This window comes from Camelus ferus, chromosome 9 (assembly GCF_009834535.1).
Source record: "Camelus ferus isolate YT-003-E chromosome 9, BCGSAC_Cfer_1.0, whole genome shotgun sequence".
NCBI classification, from domain to species: domain Eukaryota; kingdom Metazoa; phylum Chordata; class Mammalia; order Artiodactyla; family Camelidae; genus Camelus; species Camelus ferus.
The window spans coordinates 36,979,094-36,995,992 of record NC_045704.1 but is presented as its reverse complement, the minus strand read 5'-3'; the positions used below and the strand labels follow the sequence as shown (position 1 = coordinate 36,995,992).

Here is a 16,899-nt window from a genome sequence, read left to right as displayed (position 1 = left end):
AAAGTCCTCCTCATACCAATATAATAAAAATGCTCCCACTATATAAATCTAGGACTTTAATGGTTTTATTATTTATGTTTAAGTCTCTGATACACCTGGATTAATTTCACTGTATTATATAGCTCCAAATTTACATTTTCCTACTTGGCTACCCAGTCATTGCAAATCATTTATGGAATAGTCTGTTGTCTCTCACTGCAATGCCACCTTTATCATAAACTAAATATGTCAATAACAAAACTATCAGATACTTGATCATATACGTATCATATATAATCTGCATCATATGTTCATATACATATCATATATCATCTGTATCAAAAGTTCATCATATGGCTTACACATATTTCTTTGATTGTCTAGTTTATTCATGGGCTTGTTTTAAATACTGTAACTTCATAACACATTTCAGTATCTGGTAGGGCTAGGCCCCTTCTTTACTTATTAAGAATTCTGTGGATATTCTCATTTATTTTTCCAAAAGAATTTTTGAGTCAATTAATTTAAGTCCTTTAAAAAAATCTCCTTGTTATTTTAACTGGAATACTACTAATTCACAGACCAACTTAAACAAAACTAACATCTTCATGATGTTGAGTCTTCCTAACCTAGTATTGTCATTTAATTCCTTGCTTCACAAAGTACAGTCAATGGCATTGAGAACCAGGTAAAAATGCAAACTCTCAAGCCACCCCAGACCTATCCAAACAGAATCTGCATTTTAACAAGATCCCCAGGTGATTGGTTTTCACCGCCTGGTTTGACAAGTGCTGTTTTAATACACTTTGAAGCAACCCAATGAAAATTTTTTTTATTAACTTGTTTTCAGAATGCAATAAAAATTTGTCAAGAAGTGTTCAGTGCATATCTACTATCTGTCTAGCATGATCTACAACTGCAGGGAGACCTAAAAGTGTATCCAGAATCATCAGTGGGCCCTCTTATGAAGATAATGATTAAAGAATACCTAAGATAAAATATAAGAAAGTAGCAAGAACCAAAGCATTAAAAAAATGAATACTAGCTATGAGAGATATTCTGAGGAGACCAGTGACAGCAATCCCTACCCAGCATCCCACTTGTAGAGAAGAGTGAAACTACAGGAAAGGCAGCCACTGTTTCCACTCCCAGATCCAGTGCAATGGTGCAGAAATTTTGCCCAAGGGGAGAGGCTATAAAATAGAGAGCTCTGGAATACTGCCTAAGAAGATGGACTTTATCTGGAACAGAGTGTGGGGAGTTCATGCCTAAGGACTTTGTGGAAAACAATGGAGATCTTTAGGGTGTGCAATTAAGATGACACTCATAGTTCCATATTAGTAGCAACAAGCAAGATGGTAGGTCAGCTACATGTTTAACCAGAGAAAGAGACAATTAAGAAGAGTCTTATGGGATTGGAGCAAGCCTCAATGACTGGCAATACTTTGCCCCTGTGAAAGGGCCTGACTTTAATTAGATCAGGATGTGCAGCAATTAACATCTCAAGATGTTGCTGAAAGCAATAGAGTGATCAGCTAGCAATTAATGGAGGCTAATAGCTGGGTCTGATACCAATAGAGGTAGATCAGCCACAAGTTTAGCTGAAAGATTGAGTCAAAGAGAACTCAGCTGAACCACCATCTTCTGGTTGTCAGGGAGATGGTATCCATGATGAAGGCTGTACCATCCAGGGAGCCACATCAGGAGCCACTAAGAGCAGGAGAAACAGACTTTACTGAATCTACAATGAAGGAGGCAAGAATATACAATGGAGAAAAAAAACCAGTCTCTTCAATAAGTGGTGCTGAGAAAACTGGACAGCTAAATGTAAAAGAATGAAATTAGAACACTCTCTAACACTGTAAAATAAATTCAAGTGGATTAAAGACCTAAATGTTAGATGGATACCAGAAAACTCATAGAGGAAAACATAAACACTCTTTGACATAAATTGTAGTAATTTTTTTTTTTGATTCATCTCCTCGAGTAATGGAAATAAAGCAAAAATGAAACAGATGGGACTTAATTAAACTTAAAAGCTTTTACACAGCAAAGAAAAACAAAAAGACAACCTATAGAATGGGAGAAAATATTTGCAAATGATGTGACTGACATGGGCTTAATTTCCAAAATATAGAAACAGCTCATACAGCTTAATATCCAAAAAAACAAACAACTCCCAATCAAAAAGTAGGCAGAAGACCTAAATAGGCATTTCTCCAAAGAAGACATACAGATGGCCAACAGGCACATGAAATGATGCTCAAAATCATTAATAGAGAAATGCAAATCAAAGCTACAATGAGGTATCACCTCACACCAGTCAGAATGGTCATCATTAAAATCTACAAATAATAAATGCTGGGAGGATGTGGAGAAAAGGGAACCCTCCTACACTGTTGATGGGAAGGTAAACTGGTGCAGCCACTATGGAGAACAGTTTGGAGATTCCTTAAAAAACTAAAAATAGACTTACCATATGATCCAGCAATCCCACTTCAGGGTATATATCCAGATAAAACTATAACTCAAAAAGATACATGTACCCAATGTTCATAGCAGCACTATTTACAATAGCCAAGACATGGAAGTGACCTAAAAGTCCATCCACAGATGAATGGATAAAGAAGATGTGGTGTATATATACTATGGAATATTACTCAGCCATAAAAAAGAATGAAATAATGCCATCTGCAGCAACATGGATGGACCAGAGGTTATCATACTAAGTAAAGAAAGTCAGAGAAAGACAAACACCGTATGATATCACTTATATGGGGAATCTAAAAAAAATGATACAAATGAATTTATTTACAAACCAGAAGTAGACTCACAGACATAGAAAACAAATTATGCTTACCAAAGGGAAAAGGAGGGGAGGGATAAATTAGGAGTTTGGGATTAACATATATACACTACTATATATAAAACAGATAAATAATAAGGACCTACTATATAGCTCAGGGAACTATATTCAATATTTTGTAATAACCTATAATGGTAAAGAATCTGAAATATATATATATATCTGAGTCACTTTTCTGTACACCTGAAACTAGCACAACATTGTAAATTAAAAAAATTTTTTAATTCATAGAAGGGATCAAAACAGAAGAAATAATCAGTAAACTTGAAGGTAAACTGATGAGATCATGCAATATGAAAAACACAGAGGAAAAAGAAAGAAAAGTCTCAGAGAAATGTGGAATACCCCTAAGTGCACCAACATGAAAACATCCTACACATGATGAAAAATATTAAGCTATACATAAATAAACTTCAACAAACTCCAACTAGGATTAGGGCAAAGAAATCCACACCCAGATACATCATACCCAAAATTCTGACTGACAAGGCAAAGAGAAAATTTTGAAAGCAGCAAGAGAAAATAATTCATCACATATGAAGGAAGCCAAATAAGATTAACAACTGACTTCTCATAAGAAACAAAATGGAGGCCAGAAGGCAGTGGCATGATATATTCTAAGTGCTCAAAGGAAAACAAAAAAAATCAACCAAGAATCTTACATCCAGCAAAACTATCTTTAAAAAATGAAAAGAAAGCAATGAGCACACTCAGATCTTGGTTTCCAGTATTAATCTCAAATAAAAGGACCCAGGACGCCTGGAAGAAATGGCTGATTCTAGGACTGGGCAGGAAATATACAAGAAGAGCCTGGAACATCTTCTAGTTCCAGAAAAGAAAGAGGTGCTCAAAACACACACACACACACACACACACACACACACACACACACCCCTGAACCCACGAAAATGGGGATATGTCAACGGAACACAGAGGCAACTGAAAGAGCTCCCAATGACCAAACTGGAACAATGGGAGCAACAAAATAAATAGTGTTAGGTTATAACCCAACACATAAAATTAACATTCATGAGTTGATACAGATACAAATAAATAATTTAAAAAATAAACAAATAGGGGAGAATTGACAAATCTCCCATACAGAAGAATTCCAAAACCTTATAACTCCCTACTTGTTAATTGTGGGCTGCACACAGGAACTTCCTTCCAAAGAGTAAGTCTGAAAAATGGTAAAATAACAGTGGAGAAACCTGTGGAACACTCTCTCAGCCAGGTGAGCAAGGTTAACATCGACAGTGAAAAGTGATGTTGACAGGAAGCTCCCCGATAGAATGTGATGAAAATGGCACTTTACTTCTGGAGTCTTCCTCCCAAAACCATGTGACCCCATGTAATCACGGAAAAAAAAATTAAACAAATCCTAATTGAGGAACATTCTACAAAATAACTGACCGGCACTCTACAAAACTGTCAAGGTCTCAACAACAAAGTCTGAGAAGCTGTCACAGCCAAGAGGAACCTAAGGAGACATGACACTAAATGTGTTACCCTGAATGGGGTCCTGGAAAAGAAAAAAAATTAGGTTAAAAACTAAAGATATATGAATAAAATACATTATGTTACATTTGAATAATAACGTATCAATACAGGTTCATTAATTTTAATAAATGTATTCTACTAATGTAAGCAGCTAATAATAGGGGAAATTGGGTATGAGGTATTGGGGAGCTGTCTGTACTAGCTTCGCAATTTTCCTGTAAATCTAAAACAGTTCTAAAATTTAAAGTTTATTTTTTAAAAATGAAGGAAAAATAAAGACATTCTCAGATAAACAAAAACTAAGAGAATTTATTGCTAGCAGACCTGTCTTACAAGAAATTCTTCTGGCTGAAAACACGTGACAGCAGACAGTAACTTGAATCTGATAAAACAAATAGCACAAGTGAAGGTGCTTATGTAGGTAGTTATAAAAGACAGTATAAATGCATATTTTCCTTCCCTTAACTGACTTAAAAAGCAATTTCATAAAACAATATGTATATTATTTTATATTGGACCTATAACATATAAAAATGTAACATATTTGACAATAACAGCACAAAGGAGGCAAGCTGAAATGAAGCTATATTTGAGTAAGAAAATAACACTAGATGGTAACTCAAATTCACAAAAGAAATGGGGAGAACCACACAAATAGTAAATAGGAAGCTTAATTTAACAAATGTTATGAACATACTGCATCTTCTTTCTTCTTTCAGTTTTTGGATCCCTTTCCTCACACCATTTAACACCATTTACAAAGTTAACTCACAATGAATCATAAATTTAAAACCTATAAAACTCTTAAAAGAAGACATAGGAGTAAATCTTCATGATATTGAGTTAGGTAGTGGTTTCTTAGCTATAAAACCAACAGCACAAGTGCAAAAGAAAAAACAGATAAACTGGACTCCATCAAAATGAAAACTTTTGTGCTGCAAAAATACCATCAAGAGAGTGAAAAGAAAACCCAAAGAACGAGAGAAAATATTTGCAAGTCATATACCTGATAAGGGATCTGAATCCAGAATATATAAAAAATGCTTAAAACTCAATGATAAAAAGACAAATAAGGGGGGGTATAGCTCAAGTGGTAGAGAGCACACGAGTTCAATCCCCAGTGTCTCTGTTAAAAAATAAATAAATAAACAAACTAATTACCTCCCCCTTGAAAAGGATAAATAACTCAACTAAAAATTGGACAAAGGCTTTGAATAGATATTTCTCCCCAAAAAGACAGATAAGTGGCCAATAAGCATATGAAAAGATGTTCAATGTCTTTAATCATTAAGGAAATTCAAAGTAAAGCCACAATAATACCACTTCATACCCACTAGGACAGCATTTAAAAAAATCTAAAAATAACAAGTGCTGGTGAAGATGTACAGAAACTGGAACCCTCACACAATTGGAATGTAAAATGGTGCAGCCACTTTGCAAACCAGTTCGGCAGCTTCTGTAAATGTTAAACACAGAGGTACCACATACGTAAGCCACAATGTCCAAGAGGAAAGAATACATAAACCATTCACACAAAAATTTGTATGTGAATGTTCATAGCAGCACTATTCATAACAGCCAAAAAATGAAAACAACTCAAATATCCATCAAACTGATGAATGGATAAACAAAATATGATATATCCATATTAGGAAATATTACTCAGCCATAAAAAAGAAACAAGTGCCCACACATGCTACAACATGAATCTTAAAAAATATTAAAGTTAAAGGACCATATTGTATGATCCCTTTTATACGAAAGGCTGAGAAAAGGCAAATCCACAGAGACAGAAAGCTGATTAGTAGTCATCTATGGCTGGAGGGTGGGGGTGAGGTGAGGTGAAATGTAGGATTTCAAATAGGTACAAGGTTTCTTTCTGGGGTGGTGAAAATGTTCTGAAATTATTGTGCTGATTCAACTCTGTGAATATACTATACATCATTAAAATGTACTCTTTAAATGGGTGAATATGATATATGAATCATCCCAACAGAGCTGTTTTTAAAAACTTAAGAAAATGATAATATACTAAGCAGTGAATGCCAGGCATTTAAAAATTGATTTCATGTCTTACTTGTAATCTAATAAATATCAAGCCAAACAAATAAGTACCCCAGGAATCCTGCATGGAGAGAGCACACAGACTTTTGCTTCAACTTTGTCACTGTACTGAGACCAACTTTTTTGCAGAGGGCACTTGTTCCCCATCAAGGGTACACTGCCACGGCAAAACTGAGTCAGATGCAGTAATCCCGTGGCTTTTGGGCCGTTGTAGGCAGGTCTGGGCCACACCCGCTGCCGGGGACACTTCAGGTTCATTCAAGACAACGACACTAATAACTGAACTCATGGTTTCAGAGGCTGATGAAGCATCATCCTATCTGATCACCACGGCAAGGGCTGTGATGTCCTTGTCACAGATGTGGGGTTCTGTCTAGTTCAAAGGCTTGTTCAAGGCTAGAGACTGGCAACACGAAACCTGATGCCAGGCTTTCTGACTACAGTCCAGGACTCATTTTCCCCCAACCTCCCCCAAAAGTCCCCTCTGAGTCATCTCCTAGGTACATTTAATTTGCGGAAATTCAACTCAACGTGTTCAGCAACATAACGGGCGCGCTACATCCCCATGTGGATGCAGCGAGCTCAGATGCCACTACACATGTTTTCACATGGTGACCACAGGCCCTGGAGCAGGCTCAGGACAGAGGTCACAGGTCTGCCAGCCGAGCATCTGCTATACCGACTGAGAGTTATATGCTTAAAGAGCTTTCTCTCCTTTACACAGAACGCTATAATTTGGCATGTGTTCTTTTTTTCATATCAGTTAGTTACATTATTACCTGCATTATACATTTTCTGTGAGGTTGTAGACACAACACTTTGAATTTGGTACCTTATGGGTCACTTAAGGAATTCTCAAGGGTTATTTGGACTCTAAGTGATTTCTAGATGATTTCATGACTTTTGACTCCAGATTCTGAGTAGTAAAATGCAACACCATGGAATGTGAGTCTCCAGGTGCCACCTTCTCCTTTGATGGCCAGAGCTATTTTGATTTTTATGATCTAGGCTTTTCTAGGCAAAAACCAAGGTGGCCTAGATAGTGGTGGATGCTGACTCGAGCCCTTGTAGATAGGAGAAAAACACCAGAAACAGCATGTTTTACCCTCTCCTACCTCCTCCACTTGTTGGGTTTCTTTTTCAATTTTTTTGAGTAACTCATTTCTCAGCAAGAACTCCTTGTCCAGATTGATGGACATTTCCATTGCTCGGTGTAGCTTGCTCTGAAATGGAACAATACAGCAAGTTTTGAGCAAAGATGCTGCTCAGAACAACAGGAAGGATAGACAGACAGCTCTTTATTAAGTAAGAGAATAGCAGGACTGTCCAGGAATGTGGGCCTGCCCTTGTCACTGCTGCCTAGATTTTCAAAATCCTGGTGCCTATGTGGCAGGGGAGGAGAGGACCCTGGTCACCTGCAAAGTAGCCAGACACACCGGGACCCAAATCCCAACCTACCACTTATCAAGAGAAACTCTGGGAAAGTCCCAGAACCTCTCTCACAAGCCAGCGGGCAGGAAACCTGGGTCCCAGTGAGCTGACCACTGCATCAGATAGTTGCTAGCAGGGTGACCAGACAGTCTGGTCTGCTGGGGACAGACCATGTTCATGCCTATAGTCCCTGCTTAATTATTAATAGTGACTCTCTCCAAAAGGGTTCTGTGTGGATGTGGAATTATTTAGTAGTTTTCTGATTTATAGCTAAGATGATTTCCTTTGCAGGGTTTTAAGCACATTACACACTTAAATTAAGCGGGGCCCTAAATGTGGTTAGTTTTCAAAACTCATTGTGCATAAAAATTCTCTGGGAAGTTTAAAAAAAAAAGATACATGGCCCTCACCACTAATTCAGTTGGTCAGGGTTGGACTAAAGTGCCTATCTTTAAAAAAAGAAAAAGCTCCTCGAGTGGTTCTAACGCACAGCCAGGGTGTGGGGACATTTCGACTGTTTCAGAAGATGTGGCTTTGTCAGGAGAAATCAGAAAGCAACAGGAGAGTAAAGGACATCTAAGCTGTCAGTGAAACCACGGTAGTGCACTGGAAGCTCACTGTGGCCGGAAAGGTGGGCACGGGAAGTCTTGGGGACTTGGGCATTGGTGCAGATCTTACTTTGTATGCATTCAGGATCTGCAGGGTGTTTCCGGATGCCAGCTTCAGTTGGATCAGTTCTTGATTCCTTGCTTCAATCATCTCTAAAAACAGAGCATTCTCAATCTTCAGCTGCTGAAAATCAACATCGTGGAGGGCCTCGCCCACCTCCTCCTTCTATAGGTCAAAAAAAAAAAAGAAAGAAATGACGTGAGGTTGTGACTTCTGAATGCACGGCTCACACCTTGCAATTCTGGGTGAGATTCTGGAAGCCTGTTATCATTCAGTCATTCATCAAACGTGGACTGGGGACCTGCTTGGTGCCAGGCATGGTACTAGGCACTAGTGATAGAGATTTGAGTAAATACGATGCTCCCTTGCCTCAAGGAGCACATACTCAATGACAGTTCACAGACAGGTCACAGCATGCTGCAGTGGGACACACGGGGCAGAGGGTGAACAGAAGCCCCTCAGCCAGACCAGGGGAGAATGGAAGGCTGGGTCAGGGGAGGCTTCCCCCAGGAGGTAGTGCCTAAACAGGGCTGTGAAGAAAGCAGGCCATTTAAAAGTTGTTTTTAACCTGGAAAAACCAGGACAAGCAGCCCATACATTCCCTTCCTTTGATCACTTGACATTTCTGCACCACAGGTATATTACCGCATTCCTGCCCCACTAGGTCTATGCCATCTTATATTTGTGGTAGGCAAGCGCCAAACTTGGGACTGTTCCCCACCCCCACACTACTCACCTCCTTGGAAGCATCTTCCTCCCTTTGCTCCAAAACAACACAACAATTTCCTTCAGCCCTAATTTGACTCATCCTCCAGCTCAAATGTTCCCGACCCACCTTCAACACCAGAGGGTAATCCCTCCCTCCGCTCAGCCCCTGGAAGCTGGACCTTCAGGTCCTTGTTGCTATGCCTTGGTATAGCAGTTACGTATCCATGCCTTTTGTCACCATCGCCACTCCCCGCTAGTCTGTGAGCTCACGAGGGCAGGACCACATCAGTGTCATTTCTGTGTAGCAATGGCTTTTAGGTTAAAGGTCATCCATCTGCTCCCCTTCTCATACTTCAGGATGCCTGAGTTTTCATGAAGCTCGAGAACCAGGAATTTAGTCTCAGGAGGCAGTTCTGCTGGGGCCATGATCTTTCTTACACTGAACTTAAATCTCCTTCACTGACCTTCCACTCTGGCCGTAGGTCCACCCTGGGGGCCTCCCAAGCAGTGTATTCTCTTCCCCCAGTGGCCAGTGCACTTGGAGACAGAAGCCACGGCCTTCAGCAGCCCTCTCTCTGTGGCCCTGTCAGTCCTGGGTCATCTGACGTGCTTTTCTGCTCCCCTTGCTCTCCAGGTCCCTCTCCTACGTGGACTCCAGTTTGCAGATTCTTTCAAGCATGGAGCTCTCCCTGGGACACAGTGCTCTGGGTGGGGCTACTCAGCAGAGTGCAGCAAGACCACCCCTTTCTCAGGGGCCCCGTGGTTCTCTGAGTGTAGCCTAGGCCGCGGCACCGCCTCCAGCTGAGCTGACTTCATCAGGTCCTCTACGACTAAGACACGCAGTACCTGTGCAAATATTCAGGGGCTCAAAGTGGAGGATCTTACATTTGTCCTTAGTCACTTCGTGTTGTTAGAGCCTCCCTGGCCTGTTGAGTCAGTTGGGATCCCAAGTCAATCAAGCAATAGTCCCTAGGCATGTTAATTCTCCCCAACTCTGTGTCACTGTCAGTGACCACCTCTGATGCACATGCCATCGGTCCCCATCTTTGAGATAATAATAAAAATACTGAGCTAGGAGAGGATGGAGCTATGTAATCACATCCTAGAGGCCTTGTACCACGTCTGCCTTACTGCCTTTAATCAGGAAGCTTTAGGGTCAGCTGTTCAAAGACTAATTAAAGCACACTATTGGCTGTGCCACCTAGCCACATTCTCCAAAAGGGTCAACGAGGATGTCATGAGGGCCTTTTAAATTCAAGCTAACTCCAGCTACAGATTTGCCAGCATAGAAACGGTATTGGTTTCCTATCGCTGCTGTAACAAATTACCACAAACTCAGGGGCTTAAAACAACATAAGTGTATTATCTTACAGCTCATGAGGTCAGAAGTCTGAAAATGATTCTTTGGACTAAAATCAAGGTGTGAGCAGGTCTGTGCTCCTTCCAGAGGCTCTAGAGGAGAATCTGTTTCCCTGCCATTGCCAGCCTCCAGAGGCAGCCTGCATCCTTTGTTCATGATCCCTTCCTCTCTCTTAAAAGAGCATCACTCTCATCTCATCTTCTCTGACTCTCACTCTCCTGCCTCCCTCTTGTGATTACATTGGACCCACTCAGATCATCCAAGATAATCTCCCCCATCTCGCCAGATAGTTGACTTAATCACATCTGCAAAATCCTTTTTCTGCTGAAGTAATACAGTCACAGGAATTAGGACATGAACACTTTTGGGAGAATGTGGTTCTACCTACCACAGTTACCTTAAAAACAAAACAAAACAAAACAAAACAAAAAAAAAAGGAAGAAAAAGACACATACCTGTCTCAATTGTGAAAGCATCTTTTTCTTCTGAACTTTGAGAGAAACATTTTTCAAACGTAATTTATCTTTCATACTATCCTAAAAAATAAAAGTAAATTTTAATCCATTTCTCTTCTTCTTCCCTGCTGGTTTGAAAAGCTGGTAGTTTTGGGGCTGCAAAACTAAACCTTGAGCCCTAACATTCAGTCACTTATTTTTAGGTCTTTTACGTCTACTCAAACTGGTATTGCTATGGTAGTTCACCCATGACCAAGAAGCAGAGGAAACTGGGTCTGCTCCATGCAAATTTCCTATTGCTTTTAAATTCAAGATAATTTGGGCATATATTTGGGTATTTTTAGGGACCTTTATGACAAAATCATCTTATGATTCTTTGATCTATTATTCTCTTAGTAATTTACATAACTTTTTATAACTTATAACATATTACAGTAAGTAATCTTACCTATCTCCAGGATCTGAAGCCTGATAAACTACAAAAATCTTTGGAAGTAAAGGAGCATTTTATGTCTCATTCTTATAATAATGGAACTCAAAGAGGTTAAGATTTACTTGTCCCACTCCACACAGTCACTCATTAGACAGGCTCACACCTTTCTCAAGATAACACATCATATCTTGAAACAAATAGCAAAATAAAAGAGAAGCCCATCTGAGATACTATGAACTTTCAATCTGCCTGATTGATTTTAGCCTTGATAAGCTTGCATTTTAAGACACACAGACTTTAGGGGGTGCAAAAAAATCTGCAGATGTGGGCAATATTTATGGTGGACCAAATGGGGTGGGGCTGCCGCACGTGGATGACTTTTGTATCGTCAGTCTGAATCTACGCCCCTTTCTAAGCTCTAACCGCCTGCCAACTCACCCTCCGGCGGTTCATGTCCTCAATGTACTTCATCACTTTCTGAGTGGCTAAAATACTCCCTTTCTTCTTGGATATGGTCTTTAGAATGTCTTTCTCAAAATCATGCACTGCCTTCTGAACTTCAGCCCATCGAATTTCAGCTTCCTCGATGATAGCCTGGGGGAGTCAGCACAAAGAGCGAATGCAGTTTACAAAAATTCTCAAGGATGTAGCCCTCTAAGGAGCCCTAACTTCTCAGGCCTTTTTGTGCCCCAATATGTAATGCTTCTTCTCAGTCTTAGAAAGATACCAGTAAGGTACAAATTGGACAATATGAATGTTATTATTAAAAAGTATGCCTCAAAAAAAGTTCTGTATAAAGTATCTATATAAAGGGGGAGAACAAACAAAAACAGGGCCTTGGGTATCTCTAGAAATATGTATTTCCGTGTCTGAAATATTACTTATCCATTAAAAATTATAACATTAATGTAATACATAAAAATACCTAGAAAGATATACATGAAAACATTAACCACAGTCATGTCTGGAAAGATGGATTAGTAGGGGGGCAAAAAAGCTCTTACTATATACTTCTGTAATTTGAAAAAAGATGTGATTCTGTGTGTACCCCATTTGTAAATAGAAAAATTTAGGAACAGAACAGCAATAGCTATTTTTCATACAACATGGCTCTCAAATGCAAGTCAACAACTTCACCCCATGGACCACCAAACTAAGAGTGATGTTCTTTTTCAGGAGGAACACTGACCGTGCTGGTCTTCAACAAGACACGGACCATGGTCACGTGTGCTGCATGTAGAGGGTGACAAGAGATTTTTCACTTAACTCACTGACTTAAACTTCAAGCCCCTTGTATTATTAAGGAATTATTATAAATTTTAATGGCATTTATGGTTTTTATTATTATGGGTTTTTGTTAAAAAACCCATATCTTAAGAGACATACATTGAAACATCTACAGATAAATGATATGTTTAAGATTCACTTCATAATAGCTCAGTGGCCAATTATGAGGGGGAAGTTGGTAGGGATATGGAGGAACCAGGAGTGGCCATATGTTGATAACTGTTGTGTGGGTGTTGAGCACATAAGGGTTTACTGTGCTAAATTCTCTGCATTTGTGTATTTTGAAATGCTTCATTTTAAAAAGTTTAAATTTTGTTATTTGTGATAACAAATACCTCAGGCAGGTGGTTAAGTTCCTTAAAGGGAGGCCTTCAGTTTATCTTATCCTAATTGTGTTTCTTTCAAGTTACCGACAATCACGTGAACATACCACAGGCACTTCTTGCTGAGGCAGAAGTGGGGAGCCCAGGAAGGATGGCCTATAGAAAGGTGTACCTCGTGATGCTGCAGGTCCCGTTCGGCATTTGCCCTCATGTGTCTGATTTCATCTTTTGTGTCTTCCAGCTCCTTTTGCACAAGCTCAAGTTTTTGGTCCACACTGAGGCCTGTCACACGTTCCATACCTAAGCGGGATTTGGATCGACCTCTGCCTCGTAACTGTAACACAAGAAAAACAAAGCCATTGTCAAGTAGAACATGGTAATAAAGCCGCCTAAGGTGGGCATCAAAATGACCACTCAGGCCTGCTAGAAATCACTCTGAATGACAGCCAGAAAGAACAAACTCAATGTGAAAGGATTCTGGATACTGGGCCTGAGGCGATGTTCATTTCACAAGTCAACCCAAGGCCCTGTGCCAAATACTTCAAAGGCGTATGCTAGACAGTAAACTGAAAATAAATAACGGGAAGTGTCTTGAGGGTGGGAGAATTATGAACCTGCTATAGGCTAGCATTCAAGTCAGTGTCTGGGAAAGCCTAGAGCTCAGTGCTTCCTGAATTGAATATATAAGAGAAATTGCATCTGGGGGCATGCTGTTCAGAAAAAAAATAAACAAACGGACAAAAATTTTAGATTTCCTATGTGCTGAAGCCAAAGGTCATAAGCAGGTGGCCCAGGGAATGTGTGGACCTGAAGATGGGTGTTTAGTCCTCAAAAGATAGACCCACACAGTTTTAAATTAAAAAAAAATTAAGGTGGGTAGGGTAGAGTTCAATGGTAGTGTGCATGATTAGCATGCACGAGGTCCTAGGTTCAATCCCTGATACCTCCATTAAAAAAAAAACTAAAAGTTAATTACCCACATTTGAAAATTAGAAGATTCCACTAAAACTATCCAGATTTTCAGCTTCTCTTGAAAAATCAGCTGCTCTGGCAACACCAGGCTGCCTGGCTGGCCCTTTCTGATGAGGGAGGAACTCTCCAGTGCCCTCACCAGGCCTATCTTCACTCCTATATGTGGCAGGCCAGGCCTTGTAAACATTTAGGTCCCCCAATTTAAGGGGATTATTTCAAACAAAGATATTCTGGGAGAGTCAATCCACTGTGAGTGGAACCTGATTCCCTTTACACTCATTTGAAAGAGAATCTTTGCAGAGGAAGGAAGAATCAGAAGCAGAGCAGAGAGGAAGTCATATGCCACTTGGCCAAAGAGGACACACCAAAGGCGGATAACAAACACCATTTTCATCTAAAGGGACAAACAGAATAGAAGAATTATTAGATCTCCCTTGTGTACCTGTGCTATTTCTGCTCCTGATAATATAACTTCTGATAATCGTGGAGGTCGCAGGTCCCTGGGCTCCAGTTTATTGTAATATTTCTCAAACATCTCTACCTCAGTTTTGAGAGCCGAGTTTCCATAGCTACAAGACAGGAGGTGCCTGAGTAAGTTCCACCAATAGGAATTAAAACCCCTAATAACTAGTATTTAACATTTACTAGTTTTGTATGACCTTCTGCAAGATACTTAACCTCTTAGAGCCTCAGTTTTCCTCATCTGTAAAATGGGAATAATAACACTTATCTTTTAGGGTGGCAATAAGGAATGCAAAGACTTTGGCACAGTAAATGCTATTTAAGTATTTGATATATTTTGTAAATACATCTAATGAGCCACAAAATTTTGAGCACTGGGATTACAGCATACCTTGGGGATATTGCAGGTTCAGTTCCAGACCACTGCAACAAAGCAAATATCTCAATAAAGTGCGTCGCATAAATTTTTTGGTTTCCCAGTGCATGTAAAGTGATGTTTATATTATATAGTATTCTACTAAGTGTGCAACAGCATTAGGTCTAAAAAGAGTACATACTTTAATTTAAAAATACTTTATTGCTAAAAAATGCTAACAAACGTCTGAGCTTTCAGGGAGCATAATCTTTTTGCAATAGTAACATCAAATATTACTGATCAGAAATCATCATAACAAACATAAGAATGAAAAAGTTTGAAATCTTGCAAGAATTATCAAAATGTGTCAGAGACTCAAAGTGAGCAAACGCTGTTGGAAAAATTAGCACCACCAGACTTGCTTGATACAGGGATGCCACAAACCTTCAATTTGTTTAAAAAAAAATGTAGTATCTACAAAGTGCAATAAAGCAAAGTACAAGGAGATATGCCTGTATATTGAAAATTGCTACAAGTTTCATCTTCCAGTATCTCCTAACCCACTTGTGAAATTCCTTCTGAATTATTACTTTTTTTTCTAAATTACTACATTCTTGAAGTTACGCACATCCACAATCTTCATATTTTCCTTTTGTTTTATTTCTCAGCTCTTTTATTTCCAGCACCCCATGGATGAAGTAGAAGTTTACTACAAATGGTAGAAGAGCTTTGAGTAGATGGGTTTTAAACAACTAGAGATGACAAACGTGGTTTATCCTGTATATGCCAAGATTATTACCCTTTTAACTTCTTAACTTACATAACACACACATTATATAACAGTGTGTATAGTACACAAATATGTACATATACGTATATAAGAGAGAGTGAACAGCTTTGATATTTTTGTATACTATTGAGCTAATTCCTATTTGGCTGAATTTTAAGATTAGTGGAAAAGACTCAACAGAAAGCCCAATAAATTGAAGCATCTTTCTTTTTCAGCGTATGTCATGTTCCCAATGTAGGCTGTGGAGTCTTGCACCTGAGTCACAACCCTAGCACTAAACAGTGTCTAGCTGTGTGACCTTAAGAAAGTGACTTAACTTCTGTGTCTGCTTCCTCATCCACTTCCTAGGATTACTGTGCCATTATATAAAGTCATATATGCAAAATAATTGGCACATAATAAGCACTCAAAAGATTGTAGCTATTAGTAATAACGCCTCCGTTCTGACCTATTTATAAACATACTGAAGTAACATCTATTCAGCTGCTTGAGTCAGGATATTCTGTGTGAGACCAGTAAATTGTACAACTAACCTCAACTACCTCACGGAATCCTGACATCCAATGTACTTGCTATAGTAGATATAAAACGGACAGCTAAAAATACAGAATATTGGGCCAGTCCATTGCTGTCCATCTCCACGTTTATACTCTGGTTCAGGTATAAGTTGCCTCATACTAAAAAAATTTTAATAGCCTCCTTTTTATCTGCTGCCACATTAATTTTATCATAGAATCTTAGCATCAGAAAGGGGCTTAGAGGTCACTTGGTCCAACCTGCCGCCACACAGTAGAACAGCATGTAAACACACAGTGTGGCACCAGACCCAGGATGAAGCTCTGGCTTCACCAATTACCCTCTGGACTTTCCAAGCCTTGTTAGCTCAGCAGCTGTGGAGACAGAAATAAACAGCAAAGCTAAGTTCTCTCCTCACTTTGGGGGCCTCAGTTTCCTCAAGGTTCAATACGGACTCGGGTCATCTCCGCACTGGACCGAGCTCCCAGCCCACACGCTGAGGAGGGGCGGCCCTCAGAGGCCGGCCGGCGGGTACCTGAGCTCTTCCACCAGCCCGCACAGTTGCATAATAGGCATCTCATTCTCCTCCTGGGCTTGCGCCTCGGCGACAGGGGTGTCAGAGTCCTCATCTGTCATCACTGCCGAAGCTACCCTTGCCAGTGCCGAGGGTGGCTAAGAGCGCGGGGTGCTAGAGACCGCGCGTCACTCGCACTGCGTCCTAGCGGTGCG

General features: G+C 39.8%; 1 protein-coding gene across 2 annotated transcripts in view; it reads right to left on the bottom strand.

Annotated features, from left to right (window-relative positions):
* The window catches only part of CCDC113 (coiled-coil domain containing 113), a 20,495-nt gene extending 3,596 nt beyond the window's left edge, over positions 1–16,899 (bottom strand). The window contains exons 1-8 of one of the 2 annotated variants that reach the window (XM_032486437.1): positions 16,706–16,899; positions 14,490–14,616; positions 13,248–13,409; positions 11,904–12,059; positions 11,033–11,113; positions 8,519–8,674; positions 7,525–7,632; positions 5,515–5,801 (exon numbers count right to left, since the gene is read on the bottom strand). In XM_032486437.1, the coding sequence (XP_032342328.1) occupies positions 5,691–5,801; positions 7,525–7,632; positions 8,519–8,674; positions 11,033–11,113; positions 11,904–12,059; positions 13,248–13,409; positions 14,490–14,616; positions 16,706–16,806 (1,002 nt within the window). In that variant the 5' untranslated portion in view covers positions 16,807–16,899 and the 3' untranslated portion in view covers positions 5,515–5,690. Of the gene's footprint in view, positions 1–5,514; positions 5,802–7,524; positions 7,633–8,518; positions 8,675–11,032; positions 11,114–11,903; positions 12,060–13,247; positions 13,410–14,489; positions 14,617–16,705 lie in introns of those variants that run through there. The other variant, XM_006179748.2, reaches the window with a different exon arrangement.